Source organism: Astatotilapia calliptera, chromosome 18 (assembly GCF_900246225.1).
Source record: "Astatotilapia calliptera chromosome 18, fAstCal1.2, whole genome shotgun sequence".
Classification (NCBI taxonomy): domain Eukaryota; kingdom Metazoa; phylum Chordata; class Actinopteri; order Cichliformes; family Cichlidae; genus Astatotilapia; species Astatotilapia calliptera.
The window spans coordinates 8765447-8784479 of record NC_039319.1 but is presented as its reverse complement, the minus strand read 5'-3'; the positions used below and the strand labels follow the sequence as shown (position 1 = coordinate 8784479).

At 39.8% G+C, this 19033-nt stretch overlaps 2 protein-coding genes across 4 annotated transcripts in view; one reads left to right on the top strand and one right to left on the bottom strand.

Annotated features, from left to right (window-relative positions):
• tesk2 (testis associated actin remodelling kinase 2) overlaps positions 1-12018 on the top strand; it is a 35577-nt gene extending 23559 nt beyond the window's left edge. For both annotated transcript variants that reach the window (XM_026148686.1, XM_026148685.1), the window contains exons 9-14: positions 2191-2275; positions 2539-2622; positions 3473-3559; positions 5641-5779; positions 7429-7959; positions 9333-12018. In XM_026148686.1, the coding sequence (XP_026004471.1) occupies positions 2191-2275; positions 2539-2622; positions 3473-3559; positions 5641-5779; positions 7429-7959; positions 9333-9622 (1216 nt within the window). In that variant the 3' untranslated portion in view covers positions 9623-12018. The remainder of the gene's footprint in view (positions 1-2190; positions 2276-2538; positions 2623-3472; positions 3560-5640; positions 5780-7428; positions 7960-9332) is intronic.
• A 687-nt stretch (positions 12019-12705) lies between these two features.
• LOC113009968 (histone-lysine N-methyltransferase PRDM9) lies at positions 12706-17215 on the bottom strand. 2 transcript variants are annotated; one of them, XM_026148688.1, is made up of 6 exons: positions 17201-17215; positions 17066-17102; positions 16671-16903; positions 16466-16587; positions 15749-15851; positions 12706-14799 (listed from the first exon to the last, which is right to left on the bottom strand). In XM_026148688.1, exons 3-6 carry the CDS (start codon positions 16882-16884, stop codon positions 13844-13846), a joined length of 1395 nt encoding a protein of 464 aa, XP_026004473.1. In that variant the 5' UTR covers positions 16885-16903; positions 17066-17102; positions 17201-17215; the 3' UTR covers positions 12706-13843. The 2 variants fall into 2 exon arrangements, with proteins under 2 accessions (XP_026004473.1, XP_026004472.1); XM_026148687.1 differs by having other exon boundaries at positions 17066-17209.
• Positions 17216-19033: the final 1818 nt, after the last annotated feature.

Sequence of the window (19033 nt, the reverse complement as noted above, 5' to 3'; positions counted from 1 at the left end):
CTCAGCACATATTTACACCTGGATCATAACTAGTATTAAAAATAATAAACAGCATTTGGAGGCCGTGCTTCTGGTTTTCTACCAGTGTTACAGTCGTGCTTACTCATACTAACACTGAATCTAAATTGTGTTGTAAAAGGGGCCGGCTGTAACCATGAAGTCATTGATAATTATCACCCAGCGTTAGCTTGATCTGTCCTTGTACCCTTTCATTCACTCACTGTTTTTAGTTTTTACATTTAGCGTGTTTGCGTCACAGCTCTTCTCATCCACCTCGTACTAGACTCAGTAATTTACAGCTGTCAAAAACCACACGTACCCCACGTACTGATCGACAAAGAGTAAGGGAAAACACTGATGAACAGAAGCACATTTAGTAGGTAAAACTGCAGGCTCTTTTTTTCTTTTCAAAACCCCAGATCTAAAATTAGATTGATTTTAAGACAGATGACTCAAAACTGAAGTTTAACAAGGCTGATGTCTGCTAGTACGTAACCAAACTGAGATATCCGTTCGCTTGTTTTATCTGGTTAAAAAAAGTTTATCAAACTTCAAAGCTGTATTGGACCAGTTTTATACTTGCTTGTAGTGGCTACTAACATCTCTAGGTGTGTCACATAGTTTGGTTTATGTAATTTAACTGACTGGGATGATGTCTTTGCAGGGTAGCCTTTTTAGCTTTGTCTTGATTTGTTTTAATTTATCTGCACCACACTTCCATTTGTGTCAGGAATAAATGATCATATTGCTACTCCATTCAAATGCTGCTCATTGTAATGAGTGCCAGAGAATATTGCAGGTCATAAGATTAATATTCTAGCCTGTTTTTTGTTCATTACTGCTCTCCACATGATTATTTTTGTACCTTTCTGTTGTTGCTGTTACAGCTAACTCAGAGTCTTCCTCCTCTTCTTCCTCCTCCTCCTCCTCCTCATATCACTCACAGGGTTATTTACTGACACATAGGTCAGGCACTAACATTAACAGCCGCCTCTACATTTCACATTCTCTTCTTTAGTGTTTTGATAACAGTAGGATAGTATCAGTGCCGGGTTTTACTTTTTTAATCCTGCAGCAGAGTAAAGGAGTGTCTCTGTTTTGTCTTTTCTAAACTATATTCAGGAGCGCTGTGCATAGAGACCAAATAATAACTTATGTAATGCTTTATGCATGTGGATATGTAAACATGTATGGGTGTTACTGTGCTGAAAGTAGCCACTCCCGTTATTATTTATTATTAAGTGGGAGAGTGCAGTTTGTCAGGAAATGATGAATCTTGGCTTGCTTAATCCAGTTTAAAAATGTATGAAGCAAAGGTCATTTAAGTGAACGAATTAGAGAGTTAAGAGAAATGTTACTATATCATTTTAAATGTCATAAAAGGTGATTAAAAGGTCTGCCTGGTAGAGTCAATACCAAAAACCATTGGTAGTAAATTAGAATAGAATGTGGTTATTTGTAAATCTTATAGACCATTATAGACTTCTTTTAATAGCAGTTTGGAAAGTGTCTGAGAACTGAGGAGACCTGCTGCTAGACCTTTGTGAGAGAAATATTGTCCCCTTTTTGTCCGATATGCGATTCTCGCTGCTCAAAAATACTGTGTGTTCTTGTTTTGTATTTTTCATTCCATGATGTACCAAATGTTTGCAATTGGTAAAAATCAGCCTGCCTGCAGTCCAGACTCTTCTATGACAAAGCCATGCTGCAGTAATGGATGCAGTATGTTTTTTAGCATTGTCTTGCTGAAATATGCAATCTCTGAAAAAGGAATGGTCTGGATGGGAGCATATGTTGCTCTACAAGCTGCATGTACCTTTCAGCATTAATGGTGAGGTTAGAGTTTGCATGTTTTCACAGATGTTCTATATCCATTTACTCCGCTAATGCACTCAAAGAGGCTTTTACTTTTTAGCACACGGGTAATATAAAGCCTCATGTTGTATTAAACATACTTCCTTTACCCACTTTGTGAACATGGTCAGGTCAGGTCTCTTCCTCGTTCTACACTCACTCTTGCCTTCCTCAAGTTAAAAACAACTCTGTAAAAATATTTTAGATCAGTGAAGCAGGAAAGCAGAGTTCTAGGTTAATCTTAAAACTGCAAAGTTTCTTACATTTTCTGGCTTTTTTACTATGATGGCATGTTGAATATAATAAATTATTCTGTGTCTGTGATGGTGTGTTTAGCGCTGAAGGAGAGAAGCTTTCAGTGGTTGGGTCTCCTTTCTGGATGGCTCCGGAGGTGCTGAGAGATGAACCCTACAATGAGAAGGTAGATGTTTATCTTTACAGCCAGTGCTGCTATGGCCTCAGACTGGATTGAACATAAACTTTGATTAGACATTGTTACAATAGTTTTGATTAAACCTAAACAAACCCCGATGGAAACTGAATCTTCGGAACTGTTAATAATAGCAGATAATTCGCAGTTACTCTGATCTGAATTGTTAGAAGGGGCAATTTTATATTTTTATAAGCAGTCTTTATTTGCTCTTGCGGGTATGTGTGTAAATATTAACGTCGATCTGTTTTCAGGCCGACGTGTTCTCCTATGGAATAATCCTGTGTGAAATCATCGCAAGGATTCAGGCCGACCCCGACTTTCTTCCCCGCACAGAGGTGACTGCTCATCTGCCTCGCATCAGTTTTCTGATCACATGACCTTGCAGTACTAAGTCTACATGTTTGCACTGTACACAGACTAATCTTGTTGCTATACCGTGCCTCTCACCATGTGTACACAGTAAAACAGTTATTCACAGAACAAAATGAGTGTCAACCATTTTCCCACCCATTTTAGAAAAATATAAGTGAACTTCAAATACTTACTATTTATTCATCTAATGAACTTTCTCATTGTGCTTATGTCCAGGCTCTCTTTGCACAAGGCCGATGTTTACCGTTTATGATGTGAAATATGTAAAAGGCTCAGAATATAGCTGTTCAAGTTAGTTAAAACCACCCTTTTCAGTCTTATTTATAACTGCAGTAGCATCTTACACTGGCATTAAAATTATGAAATGCATGTTAATAAAATACAGAAACTTTGATCACCTGTACATTTGTTTTGCACACCGTTTAACATTAAAATCCCTTACCAAGCATCTACTGTATGCAAGTTGGCATGAATTCATTAAGAATGATAACTGGTCAAAAGGGTAATCCTTTGCATTTCAGTGTGAATTGTGCCCTTAAGCCGGGCTTACAAGTGAATCCAAGTTAATAATAAAGCAGCTGATTATTAGTTCTTGATGGTCTAAAGCAAAAGAAAACTTGGCAGCCAGCAGGATCATGTCAGAGGGATTAGTTTGACACGAAGCTGGCTTTGGCAGCTGAGTTACAGTATGTCAAACATCTGCTGAAGTGCTGTCAGTCTCCGTCTTTATCCCACTGTTAGAATATGAATTTCCTGTTTGTTCTTCATGTATTTCAAACCTCTTTGTCCCTCTCGCTTCGCCCTCCTGACCAGAACTTCGGCCTGGACTATCACACATTCCAGCACATGGTTGGAGACTGTCCGCCTGACTTCCTCCAGCTGGCCTTTAACTGCTGCAATGTGAGTCCATTATACAACCTCATTTTTTAAATTTCAGAAATAATAAAACTTTAAAAAGCAGGATTCAAATAATCCAAGTAGTGTCTGTGAGGCTTCAGGCTGCTCTAAAGGCTCTGTTTCTAAATTTTTTTCCTACTATTTAAATCGGTATGATGTCAAAAAAAGAGCAGATATCTGTCATATAGCCATTTGAGGCCCACCCACCTGCTCTTCAGCCCTTGTGTTTGCAACCAGCAGCCAATTGGAATAAAGTTGGCTTAATAATGGTAGAGAAGCTAACATAGTTTATTTCAGACCAAGTGAAATGAGCGACTTCATCAAAACCCATGAGATAAACTGTGATTCATTTAAAGTGGCTCTTTTAAAGTCCAATAAACAGCTTAGGTTTATTTTAAGCATAAAAACATGTTGTTTACTGGGAGATGTACGTGGTCATTGCTTATCGATTTCCAATCCTCTGCTTTCCATCTTGTGCAACAAACATTCAGGGCTGCTTATCTCTGACCAGCATTTACAGGAAGTAAACAAAACATAACTGTTAAATATTTAAAATTCAATAGAAAAAAATAAATGTGCTTGTTAGCACTAGTTCACTGATAATAAACACCCACTGTCTGCTTGTGAGAAAACAGCTTGCAGGCAGCAGTAGCTTTAAAGTAGCTCATAAAGTTGAGGCTTCAGTCTGTTTTTATAATGTGTTTACCACAAACTCTGCTATGTTGAGACAACATTTCCCAGTTGGCTTTGTCCTGGAGTTTCGACTGTTTTATTTCTAATTAGTTAAGTAACGTTCATTCCCTTTTTCAGAAATAAAGGGGCAATCTGATTATGTGAATAATCGGATTTAGCTTCCTCTCCAGAAGGGGTTCTGTTCTCTAAAAGCAGAGCCACTCACTTGGCACGTTCTGCTTTTCTTAAGTCATATACTGGTTTGTTGTAAAAGTATCTAGAATAAGCAGCAAGTAAATGAAACCATAAAATAAAATATATTTGCTTATAAACTTTAAATGAGATTTTGCTACTTTGTTTTACTCACATGATCACTGAACTGAAAACACGAGTTATTTTTCACTGAAGTTAATTACAACCACAGATGATGAGAGCATTAAAGATCTTACAGCACCCTGCTGATTAAGACTAGATAGGCCTCTTCTATCCCTTCTCATCCTTATCTCTTGTCTTGCTTTTATCATCCTTATCCTTCTTCAAGTCTGTTTCCAAGTCTGTCTCTTTCTGGCATTTCCTTGCGACTTCTTTTGCACTTCTTTGACAGTTAAATATCATCTTTTAGCAACACTTTCATTTTTTCACACTTTGTATTTCATCCCAGCTGTCCATTGCCAATTTCTTCTTCTTCCATCTGCCTCCCCTTGTTTCTCTTGCTTTTATTTTGCCTCTCAGCTTTATCATTTTCATTTTGATTTCATACATTTCTATCCTCATAAATTCAGTCAGTCACTATTCTTGGAAAGGAGGGGCTTTCCTGCATAGGGGAATTTTTTGTAATTTTCTCATAGGGATTTTTAGCTAGAGCCAAACGTTAATCAACGGCTATATGATTAAAATATTAAGCACGTTTGAGTTTGCATTTCTGTCACATAGGGTGACTCATGGCCTTTAATGTAAGGATATGATTGTACTTGTATGTGCTGGCACCACCCAAAGGTAAATCTAATTCTTAGCCATAAAATAAACATTTTATTACTAGATTTTATTGCTAAGGACAGTCGAAAATCATAGTGACCTCAGATGTTCATTTTACTACTTGTCTTAGTCTTATACCACAGTCTGCTGAGCAACTGAACATTTCCCAACTAGAGTGCCAATAATATTATAAAACCGTCCTTTCTTTGTGCCACTATGGCACCAACCTGTAAACTACAGTTTAAGGGTTTTGGTGTCATCGAGTAATGTAATGTGAACTATGACACTGTTACATAATCAACGCAGTGTTAAGATAAATGCAATTCTGTTTGTGTGTTTCTCTTTACCTAGAAAATAATTTACAAAGTGCAACCTTTGATAATGTTTATTACTGTCACTATCAGCCTTCTCCATATCTCCTTTTTCTTCTCCTTTAGATGGATCCTAAACTCCGTCCATCCTTCTCAGACCTCGTCAGGCACCTCGAGGAGATTTTCGCACGCCTTAAAGTTGAAGATATGGAGCACGAGTGTGTCCTGCTCACTGGGGACAATGACAAGAAAACCATAGCCAAAGGTAACAGTCCCCCCCCCCCCTCCCACTCTCACATAAAACTTCAGCTTTACAGTCCATAAAGGCCACGTCGTTTTATTTACACGAAGATGCTTGTAAATTCCTGTGAGGGGAGGTGAAAGGAGGGGAAACTGTAAGCAAACAAGGCAACAGAAATTTCCCTCACCTCACCCTTGCCACTTACAACAGTACAGACTCTGCTTGTCTTATCTTCTCAGCCTGTCAACTATTTCACCATTTATCCAATGTCCAATCCAACTCTTCTTTTTCCTCCTAACACCACAGTGCTTCTCATCTCAAATTTCCCACGTGTGGGACTAATAAAGGTTATCTTATCTTATCTTATCTTATCTCAAAGCAAACGGTCACTTACAAAGGTGCTGTTTACACTGCCCTCACCCTAAACATACAGCCAGGCTTGCTCAGGCCAGATTTTGCTCCTTCCAAACAGCTTCAGCCATGTAATAGCCCTTATTTCACTGACGTCTGTATTCACTATTATCGCACTCAAGCGAGCTATTTAAAGTGCATCATGTTAACATTTATCTGAGTGTCCCTATCACTGACCCAGAGCTCTAACCGTGAATCACTTTGATTCCTGAAAATATAAACTTCATCCACGGTAGAAGAGGAAATTTGGTCAGAGATCAACATTCCTGCTTGAGACACTTAATCCATGCAGGCCCAGGTTTCACTTCTAATTTGGTCCCGCGTAGAGCCGCCTGCATGTCTGACACATCATGGAGTCACGAGGAGCCAGTAATGATTTTGTTTGGGCAAGCCCCAGAGCTTCTCCCCCCCCCCCACTACATGTTATGTCACAGCTGTGACATAAAACATTTATACAGCTGTCAAGATTATTGTTTTCTTGTTATCCGATGAAGGTGGCAGAACATATAAAACGCAGTCTTAGCCTGCTGGCATGAGGGTGATCCCTCATGTAGCTGTTACTGTGTGGAAAACAGGGCCTGACTGTGACACCTCTCATCAGCTGTTGGTTGTTACATCATAAACTTCCTTTTCGCCATTCCTCCTCCCCTCTATGTACCCATCATCCTCCTCCACCTCCTCCATCTCCCTCTCTCTGCTGATAACATCAATGTTTCCCGAGACCAGGATCGCCCTGACAGTAGGAAATGTTTCTGTTGCATAACGAAAACGTAAAAGCCAAATATTTTTCCAAAGGAGCCTTTTTTTAGTCCACATGAGTAAAAAGAGTTTCCTGGAATAAAGGAGACACCTGGGGGTCCACTACAAGCTTTGAGAGGAGCTCGTATTTTTAGATATATTTATGCTATGCTTGGAACCGTCTCAGTACTTAACTTTAAAAAATATTTATACGAGTAAACCCTTTGTTTTTGAACAATGTTTAACAACCACCGGCGAGACGGTTTCTTAATCCTGCCATGATTCCAGCGCTGCGAGAATTAAACCCGACCACACCACTGAAAACGTCTGTTTAAATAATCTCATGCAGCGCCTTGGGAAACTGTTAACATACATTTAGCCTATTCTGCCATCTAGTGGTTTTAAAATATTCCTGCTTCACCTTCTGTATGGCTATGTCAAAAAAAAACCTGAAATACACTTCTGTATTTTCTGTAGATTTTATGTAAGATGATCACAGAAAGCTCTTGTTCTCTTCATTTAAGGGGAGAAGATCCAAGGCTTCAAGCGAGGGAATCCTCTTGGTTTCCAGAACGATAAAATCCCTCCTAAATCACCCCGCCCCAGACGAAACATCTGGCTCAGCCGCAGCCAATCGGACGTCTTCTCCTGCAAGCCAGGAAGAAAAGTCAATGTCCAGGACCCTTACTATAACCCCCCTACTGCCAAGAGAGCCTCCAAAGCCCGCAAGATCAACCCTTTTACAGCCCGAGAAGATCTGTGCGGGGGGAAGATTAAGTTTTACGATGTGCCCAGCAAGTCTGTCTTCTCCCTGGTGTTTGACCTCCACTCGCCACCTGGAAGTGTGTTCAGTAACCAACCATGTGCTCTTGGGCCCGGAAGAGCCCAACAAGAGGCGTCTTATTACTGGCAGCAGCTGCCGGGAAGACAGTGTCACTCCTTACCGGTATCGCCCCAGCTTCCTCGCTCTGAGATCTTCCACCTCGCCGCTGCTGTTAGCACCAACAACGGTTCTGTTAACTGTAACTCCAGTCAGCTGTCCACAACTCTTCTAGGTGAGCTCAGCGAATGTTTGTGGAAAGATAAAAGATGAGCTTCAAGTAGAAAACAATCAACTAAAATTAGATTTTAGTTTAGTTTAGTGGCTAATGGTCCCTCTTTGAAGTGACATGTCAGGGACATTTGTGATTAACCAAGCAGTTTGCATGTAGCATGCAGCAAGCATTGTAAATAAATAACATTTTTAATTGCTGAGTGTGTAAGTAACTCTTTGCTTTGCGGTTTAAATTCTAAGCTAGAGGATTGTGAACTCATAATATGCTTCTTTTCAGCTAAGAGTGCACCATACATGAGGCGAGTAAGGTGATGATAACCAGAAATAAGGAACTCATGTTCAGTGCTGCTTTTGAGCAGGTTTTAAATAAGAGGATAACACGTTATCTTCTGTCAGTGATGACCACAGTAACGACCAAACCATATGTGTCATATTATTACATTACCTGTTCACTTTTAGGTTACTGTAACAGACATGAGTCATCATCTGTGAAGTCAGTTTCATTCCGTCTGTTTCATATAAATGAAACGGTGTGGGCCATCTCATTCTGCAGGAGCAGGAACAGAACAGTCTGTAATTATTAGGGCGAGTTTCCTCGTTCATCAGTTTTTGCTCCTTTAGTGTAGGTTGACAAGTTAATGCGATTATTTAAGTGTACATCTTTTGGGATGCATAAGAAAACTATTTGAGTTCCAGTGCAAAGAACACTGGAACAAGGACCATTACCATATCGCTATGGTAATGGTCCCACATAATTAGTAGCTAAAGTTTGGAAACTTGCATGGTTTAAATGATAAGCATGAGGGTGATGAATAACTGGCAATATTTGTCTGCAGATGCCGTGTGTGACCTTATTAAAGTCGTCCTTTATGATCTCAAAATAATAATGCACTTTGAATGTCGGACAGGAAATTCCAGTGGCAGTCAAATAGAGCAGCCATGTAATTGATAGTAGCTTTCCATGACTTAGTGTCACCGATTTACCCTATTTACACAAGTTTAAGTTTAGCCATAGATCAACATGTGTGTCCTACTCATAGTGTGAGAAATCTGTGTTCATCTGATCAACAACACTGCATCCAAACTACTTCAGATTTGGTTTGATGAATTATCAGGAGCCCGAGTTAAGTGCACTGCTGAGTTTGATGCTGCTTGGATGAAGGATGTGACAGACACACACACACACAGACTATTTTTGTTGCTGTCCTTTTTACAAAACAGTAACTTTATGATTACCTATATATGATACATTAATGGACATCTGTAAATTGTAGCTACAAAGAGTTAAATTCAACATAATTTACAAGTACAGCAGTCTTTTTGTTGTAACCTTTTATCCTTACTCTTTCGGCTTTTTTTTTTTTTTTCTCACAGGTACTAACTCACGGTCTGATGCAGGCCAAATGGGAAATGACATCCGGCAAAAGGTGGCGCTGAGCAGCTGGACGAAGAAATATGTCGTGGTTGAAATCCCACCCTACTGCGGGCAGAGAAGAGGGGAGGACGACGGGGAGGTAGAGGGAAGTAAGGAGGACTCGTTAAGGGAGAGCTGGTCTCCGATGATCCCCAGCAGTGAGAGAGACAGTGGAGAGGCCATGGACTGCTCGAGCAGCCCGGAGGACGAGCAGGAATGGGAACGGGGGACAAACACATGCCCAATGTAATGCACCCGCGCAAAATGCGTCAACACACTGAGGTGGTGGAAAAGAAAGCGGGGAGGACTCTGACTCCACAGAGGCAGCCGAAAACGGCTTTTAAAAGTAGACTGGACACATTTCAAATTTTTTTGGAGAATAAAAGATAAAAGGAAAAATCACTTGATTGTGATCTTTCAAGTGAATGTATCACCTGTTGACTCAATCAAGCACACTTGATTTGGATAAATAATTATTGTTCAAAGTTTCCACCCAGGTGTGAAAGTCAGCAATAGCACAAAAAGCTTTTTATCAACACAACGGACCCTCTGCATAGAGATTATTTTTCTGAAAAGGTTGTTTGTATTTAATATTGTGAGATGTAGATTTTTTTCTTTTTCCTCTAGTCAGTGTTTTGTCTATGAGGAGAGGTATTGAAGAGCCATTGTGTTGTGTTTAGGTTTTGATACTTTTTGTGTTCATTGAGAAACAAATGCTTATACTGAATCAAAAACCCCCGCATCAGATTTACAAGACCGTACGCTGATATTCAGATGAGAACGTGCCTAAAAGCACTCACGAGACCGATGTTTAATCTCTCCCCCAGGAGAAAAAGGGTGACAGAGTTAAGGGTTTGTCAGTGATTTCTCTGTGAAATTGGGAAAAGGGTGGTTCCTCACTGCTCATTCCTGCCAATTTAAAAAAACAACCTGGTGTCAGGCGACTGAAATCTTTCAGGAACATTTCTTGTTCTTTTGACATTTTTTAGCCCGCTAACTTTAAAGTACAGAAAAAAGAGGAGAGATAAACTAGTCAAACGAAAGCCAGCCAGTCTAAGCATTTTTTATTTCTACCCTCTGTAGGCAAACATAGATATTGTAATAAATGTCTTGTACATCTGTCAGGCCAGATTTCCAAAACAGTCCCTCCAAAAAAGAAGCAAGCCAAAACACAGGTTATTTACTTGGATGTGTTCCAACTCAAGACAAGTTTAAAGCCACACGATGCAAATTTTAAAGAGCAAAACTTAAATAAAAAGCCAAATCTGAGATCATACCACGACAAAGGCTGAAAATCCTTCCACGCTATGCACTGAATTATCCCTGGATTCAGAAGGATATCTGGATCTAGCTTCATATACATCTCAAAAATATATCACAACTCTGTCTCCCAGTTTTGATCATGTAAAGTTTTGATGCAAAGTTTCCAGTTTTTCGCCATCTCTCGCTGGTGATAAATCCTTCCAAAAATTCCCGCATCTAGATTTGTACGTACTCCAAAAATTTATCACTTCTGAGTTTGCCAAGTCTCACCACTGATTTAAAAAAAAAAAAAAGAAAAAAAAAGAAGGGAAAAAAGAAGATAAAATAATAATATTAAATAATCCGTCCATAATATTTGAGTGCTTCTACTAGCAGACGAACCATCCAGTGTGTGATGGGTTTGAAGTAACAACCTGCTTCCCACTTTACTCTTCTGATTAAGTATTACAGGATGAAGCTACTGAAGCATAATTAAATCCACTTTAAGGTTGATAATTGTAGCAAATGTTGGTAAACTATAGAAAGACGGGTCTTACGTCAGACTTATAAAAAAAAAACAGGATTACTGTAAGTCATACAAACAGTGTTATCAAACAGTCCTTACAGATTTGTGCGTTGTCAGAAACTTTTCATGGTGGTATTGTTTTAACATTGCTGATACTGAAATCACTTTACTTAAAGGACTCAGTTGATGATTGGGTGTAAATATGTTTTCCAGTTTAACATCATAACCTGGAGTTTCAAAGTCTTTCATGGTGACTTTCTGCTCTAGTGGAGGGAAAACATTTAGGCAACAGGAAGTGCCGCAAATAAATGCAGTTGTTATTTGGTAAAACTGAATAATTACAGCGTACAGTACAGATTTTTTTAAAGCTGCTAACATTTGGTTCGCTTTGTTTAATGAACTATGAGACCCTGTGACTTGTTGTACTTGACACTCCACTGAATGTCTGATTTGAATCAGTCGTCTTTAGTTTTTCCATCTCCACCTTAATGAGTATTAAAATCCTTGTAAATGTCTATCCGAACAGCTCTGTGTACAAACTAAATGGCTCATAAAGATTAGATTCATAGTGTTGAACATCAACGCCGATATTTTTTCCTTTGTGTGGCTTTTGTTGCGTTCTGCTGATCTCAGTCTGATCCCTCTAATAAGAACTAAAATGCACACATAGAGTGATATATAGAGTCCTGTCCTATCACTACTCCTCTATGCAACTTTTATCACAGTTTTACAGGATAAAAGATCTAATTTCATATTTATATTGAAAAAAGTAATGTCTTACCTTTGTATATTTGTGTAAAATGTTTGTGGTACTTGCCTTGTTGAATACAGATTAAGATGTTTTTTGTTTTTCTGATTGAATAACAAGTTTGCCTGAGTTTTTCTTGTCTTACTTCAGGATGAGTCCCGTCACCCTCAGAACTCACACTTCAGATTCCAGAGCCTATTTTAGCTTTCAGAAAAGGTCAACCAGTCAGTCTTTAATCGGTTTATAATCACCAATAACCCTAACAAGCATCACTGAGTTGGAGGAGGAAGCTAGAGTACCTGAAGCTACACGGGCAGCATGGGAACATTGAAACTCTAGACAGATTCAAACCCAGGAACCTTCTTGTTGTGAGACATTCGTGCTGACCACTGCACCATCCTAAGCGAGATCTGTTTCTAAAATAAATGAAACTTCCCAATTTGATTTCCATGCCCGGAGACTGAAGACAAGCGATGCCAAAAGATGGTTAGTTTAATTCTCATGAGTCATATATTTAAATAAAGCAGTTCTGACACTTTCCAAAATCCTTCAAGTCTAATCTGGTTACATTTCTTTCAGTTTACTGAAATGTATTTATTGTAACAGCCGTCCATCTGCAGGTTATCCAGTTCAGGGTCATAGGCCGAGAGACTTATCCCAGCTTCACAGGGTGGGAGGCGGGGTACGGCCTGCAGAGGTCGCCTTTCTGTTTTATGACCAGTAACATTCAATAAAATTCAAATCAAACTTAATCCTCGATTGACTGTTTGTAAAAATGTAACCTAGAGGTTTAAACATACCACAGTTCCTACTTTAGTTTGCAGTTGTAAGAAGTTATTTAAAACATACCTAATTTATAATCAAATGATTTCCAGCTTATAAAAACACTGACATTGTGCTTGAAAATGTAAAAACAACAAAATGGGAGGGGAGGGGGGTGCAGGGATTACTGCTTTTGTTAGAGCCAGACAATCTCTTCTTCTACCCTCTGACGGCCCATCAGTTTTTTGGTACTTCTTTGATTTACCTCCAGCACAAGTAACTTTGATGTTTAATGGAAACACCAGACACCGATCTAATCTCTGATAGGGCTGAGATGTGTTCAAAGATGTGTTCAAGGACCAAGTTCAACTGCAGAGCAACTTTATTTACTTTTCAAATTTGCAGTTTGGGCTCCGCAGGGAAAAACTTATCAGGATTAAATTAACATAAGTTACATGTAATAACAAAGGCAATGAATATGAAATTGGTAATTTAGGAACAACAACACGGTTGAAGATGAAGAGAGAAGAATGGCAGGTAGAAAGCCTCTTTAGCTTTTCATTAGCCTCTCATTAAGGCTGATGGATTAACACATAAAGCTACGTTTCATGAGTCTTTAAGGTGATTTGAAACCAGTGATTAAAAGGACTGAAGCTAGCATTAGTTCTGCAGTCTGATCACAGACTGTATATGAAAGATTGACATATGCTTCAGGTCTGAATTTTAAGCCATTGGAGAAGTGCTTTAAACCTGCATTCTTTTTAAAAGCCAGTAGAGGGCGACTATAAAAAAAAGAACTCAGTTTTACTCGGTTTGTGACCTCAATAAACATTTCATAAACACTGAGTTTATGTCTCACTGAATAAATTTGTTCCTAGTTGGAGTAAAACAGATGTGTTATACGGGGCATGTTTGAGGAGTTGATGAGTTTATTTCCACCCTTTACTCACCACAGCTGGCTAAAAAAAAAAAAAACATAAAAAGATAAAACACTTAATAACAACTTTCCACAATCCATCTTTTCCATGCAGCCTGTGTGGCGCCTGATGGAAACACATTAGCCGGGCCATAAACTTGACTGTAGTTTTATAATTCTGTACCACTCAGTCTAAAATTATGTGTATATGTAACATCACAAAAACAAAACCAATTATTAAGTTCTCCACACGGGCAGCGGTTGTATAAAATAAACATTATAAGTGTGCTGTTTTCTGATGAGACTTGAGGCTAGAGCGCTGGGTGAAGCACTTCCCGCACAGCGAGCACTCGTAGGGCTTCTCCCCGCTGTGGACCACCGCGTGTCTGATGAGGTTGCACTGTTTGGTGAAGCTCCGGCCGCACTGCATGCAGCTGAACGGCTTCTCGCCCGTGTGACTCCTCAGGTGCTCTTTGAGCTGGCTGAACCTGGTGAAGCTTTTGTCGCAGTACGTGCAGTTGAACCGCTTCTCGCCGAGCCCGGACCTCCAGGGCGTCCTCATCCTCCTCGCCAGGCTCAAACTGCCCCCAACTCTGTGTGTGGCGAAGGGGCCTGCGGGGTTCGGCCCAGTCTGGCCCTCGTCTGGATTACTCGTTTGAGTACAGCTCTGTAACTGTTGAGGAATCAAGGTGGGATCTGTGGAGTTAATCTGAGATGCAGAGTTTTGTCCTTCCTCTGACTGTGGCCTCTTACATCCCAAACTTCTGCCTCGTCTTTTCACTCGTGCGGAACTCAGCACAACAGAATTAAATTTCCCAACAGAGTGAACTCTGGGTGCCACATCCTCCAAGTGCAACAGGGCTGAAGATGCAAATGCAGCAGGAATCTGCTCAAACTGCTGCCCGGTGTACGGGACACCTGGGTCCCCCGTGTCTCTGCACACGCTGGATGGCCACAGCTGCCCCTCAGCTGTCTCTGTCACAAACGTGTGGGCTGAACCGAGTGGAGCTGCGTCCTCATCCGCCTCTTCCTCTTTCTCGTGTTTCACTACGAGTTCGATATCATTTTGGCCGCTGTTCAGCTGCTGTTCTGGGAAAATGCTGTAGCCGTCTACTTGGGAAACCAGATCTTCAGAGAGGGCCGGGTTTTCAGCCGAGTGGTAAAGCTCCGCAAAGCTGTCGCCTTGGGCAGGTTTTGTTGTGTCGAAATACGGCTGATGCTCGGCTCCAGAGACTAAAGAGAGCACATTACCAGAGAGATGCCTTTAATAAAACCTTTAATCGTTTAGAGCAAAGGTGTCAAACATAAGGCCAAGTCTCCAGAGTCACCCCACTGGACAGCTTTGGAAAATGTAAAGGAGGGTGTAAATTTTTCATATTTATTTTCATATATTTCTGTATTTTCATAAATTTGACAGCTTGCCCTACTATTAAAGCTCTTCCCTGTGGCTATCCATATTACACCAATGTAATTAAGTAATAATTAAACTATTAAATTAGAGAAAATCTCCTGTTTTTTTTCCACAGTAAAACACATAAATGTGGACAAAAACTTTCTGCTTTATAACTACAGGACAGTCTGAACAATGATAATTTTACACATTTATTTCTTGCAACTCAATCCCAGAGTCAAGCTGATAGATTTATTTTATTAAGCAGAGCAGCATTTCTTTATCATATATTGAAAGTAAAGGTAAAGTTGTGCTTCTTTTTCCTCATATTGTGATATCTCAGGGATTAAATGGGCAGTTAAACCTCTTTGCACCAATAGAAAGGGAAGTTTCACTGGTCTGACCCACTTGGCCTCTGAGTTTGACATCCCTGATTTATAGTCGGCAAATAACAATTTGGCTCATTTGAAATTAATTTATAGTTGTAATTCTTATCAGATCATATCCTGGGCTTTGAATTCAGTGCAATGCTGTTAAACTGCAAACCTAGACAATAATTTGTCTGTAAACTGAACCATGTGTGTAGCATCAGCTCTGGTGCACATTAGCACACATACATATTAATTTGTACTCAGACTCAGGCTTCTCATCTTATGACCTGTATATAAACAGTGCATTTATTTACCTTTACAGCTTATCTGAGTAAAGTGAAGTATTCCTTGTGCTTGAACGAAAAGTCCCTCTTAAACATCACATTGTTTTATTTCTTCACTATTAAAGGTGTGGACTCACTCGGTCTGTCCTCTGCATCATTTTTCCACATATCCTCTTCTGCACACTCCTCTTTGATCCGTATGTGATCAGGCCCATTAGCAAGCTCCACGGCCTCAGCACACTGCAACAGCAGGCTCAGGGTTAGTGCTTAAATAAGATGACACATGCACTGCGTGGTCAAGCAAATGCATCAGTGCTTATATGCAAGTTGTGCTAGTAGAGCTCTAGCCCATCTACAATGAGGTTAAATAAGGTTAACATCACAAAGTTATAAAGTTTTGTACTTACGAGTCAATATAAAATAATTATTACATATATTCTAATTTACTTTCCCGTGTTTCTATCTTAAGGATATAGGTTTAAAAAAAAAAAACTCCCTTAAAGCAACTGGTTCCTCGCTGAGCCTGGTTCTGCCAGAGGTTTCTTCCTGTTAAAATTGAGTTTTTCCTTCCCACTGTTGCCATTCATAGGGGGTCATATGCTTGTTGGGTTTTTCTCTGTATATATTATTGTAGGGTCTACCTTATAATATAAAGCGCATTGAGGCAACGGTTGTTGTGATTTGGCGCTGTATAAATAAAACTGAATTGAATTGAATTGAACTGAACCCAGTCTGGGAGCTGGTTCCACAAGGGGATTGGGCTCTTCTAGTTAAAGGCTCTGTCTCTCACTCTCACTTCTGGAACTTCTATGAATGGGATAATATGGTGCACTGGTATAATAGCCGTATCCTACCTGCTGGGGTTGATCTGGAGCCTGAGCTTCCACCGGTGTGTCCCAATGTGAGCTCTGAGTTTCTTTGTTGAGAACTACTTTGACCAGAGGAGAGAATCTCCCCGCTGATGGATTGTTAAACACTAAGAGAGAAGATCACACAAAACTGTCAGTTATAAACAACAAAGACGTGACTCCTCAGCATCTCTCAGGCAGGTGTCCCCACCTTTTCTCCTGGCCCTCATCCGGCTCTTCCTCAGCTCTGCCTCCATCACCTCACACTTGCTCTTCAGCAGGTCGATGTCCCGCCGGCTCTGGCTCACCTCCAGCCTGAGCACCGTGCAGCTCTGGTCCACACGCCGGTTTATCTCAGCTACAGCCGCCTTGGCCAGGACTTCCATGACGGACAGCAGCTGACTCTGGAAGTCGCAGCTCTCCATCTCGCACTGGTTTCGGCTCCTTGTTACAGCACAAATAAACGTTTTAAGCTGCACACGTCTACGCGTGCTGTGTGTGAATCTGTGTGAAAGTATTAGAGCAGTGCATCCATCACCGAAGCACAGCGGCAGAAGTATCTGCAGGTTCTTCCGCGTATGCTAGAGGGACGCTTGTTTTTAGTACCTCTGTGATCCAGACAGACGGTCACGACTGAATCCTCCTAGAAAATTCATGCAAAAAACAACAAGCTGATAAATGCGTCTGTGCGTGTTTAAAAATGTAGTTTCCACCATTACAGGAAGTACTTAAACGACACACCAAACTCACTTGCAGCCACAAGTGACGTTGTGCTATTACCGTAATTATTACATACAAGCGCACTGCGCGTGTAGCAGGTGTGATTGCGGGTGACTGATTATTATTTGTTTTAATAATAATCATTTATTATGATTATTTATTATTTATGTGTAACTCCAATTACAATATGCTGTAACCTAGCTACTACCTTTATAAACAGCCAGATATGGACTTAACTGTACGTACAACAACTGACTTTTTTGCGAGATACAGATGTCTGACACATTACATGTGTAATATGACTTTTACATTTTGGAGGGTTCGTTTTTAGGCATGGTTTAGGTTGTCATGCCCATTTTGTGCAAAGATTAAAGTGATTGGGCCGCAAAAGCCACAAGGAAAGAAGCTCCTCCTTTCTCTGTAGTTTCAGTGTGCGTAGCATGGCTGATATGGCCAAAGGAGCATTTTTCTGCTGTTTCAATACTATTATTCTAAGAAGAGACTTAACCTTCCTGTAGCATTTATGAACACATCTGAAAAGAAAGAAAGAAAGAAAGCCATAAGAAATGTAACAGACAATTTAAGCAGTGAAAAAATTATGATAACAAAAAAAGAGAGAAAGAAAAACATCATCAACACTGGGTTACAGTTACTAATATAAACCACTCTCTGTCCAGGTTTTATCCCTAAGTTTTCGTCCAAACTTCGAGACACTCCACCTTAGATGAAACAGCTCACTGCAAATAAGCATTAAGTTGTTATGAGTGATCGGCTTCACCCTGTAATCAACTCTTATAGGATGGTGAGGATTATACTGGTCTTTATATACTATCTTTTGGAAGAATGGTGATTGTCCAGTAGAGTTCATGAGACTTGTACAGTCAATCAGTGGGCATGCGGGGGCCCAGCACCTTACTAACACACTTTTCCTTGTTTTTCCTTTAATTTGTCCTGTATGCTGGTTTTTCTCTATAGTCTAATCATCACATAAAATTATTCTGAAAAAGGTTATGCAATTAAGGTAAAAATAAATAAAAACTATCATGGCGTGAATGATGCAGGAACACACAAAGGCAGGCTAACAGAGACAAAGGAGGGGTTATGTAAACCCACATGAGTAGGTATAATAGAAACACCAGGGTAAACAAGATGCAACTGAAACTAATTAGAACAAAAACAAAACAAGTTTAACTAATGACTAAGAAAACAAAACAAAACAGAAAGTAACTAAATGGGGAATTCCACGACGAAGACAAAATCTTGAGGAGGCAAGAAGAAAAGAAACATAAGAAATCAAATTTAGATAATATTAATAGATTGTTTTTTAAATAAAACACACAGTCTTAAACTGAGGCTAAACCAGCAAATATACACTAACCCCCCCCCATAAAAATGACCAAGTTGCAAGAAATAACAATCCATCCATTTTCTTCTGGTTATCAAGTTCAGGGTGGCAGTGGGGTTGGAGCCTGTCCCAGCTCTGATGGGTGAATCCAGGTCCTTCTTGTACTCCACCACTTTGTAATTTCTTAGTTACAGCCTTCATAAATTTTGGGAATGCCTTGCAGAGTACTGGCTCAATAACCTACTGGCAAATACAAAACCTTAAAATCCACAAGACTAACTAAAAGATTTTCCAACAATTACATGTGCAATATTAATCAAGTGCACAACCTGGCAAATTTAAGGTTATTGTTAAAACACTGCATAAAGCACTGATATAAAACCCATTACTTATGACCTAAGAGTGAATTATAAGTGGTGACTATGTTGTGCCAATTTGTTAGAGATGATACAACAAGAAAATTGCACGATAACAGCTGAAGAAGCAATGGAGCATATTAAAATACAGGA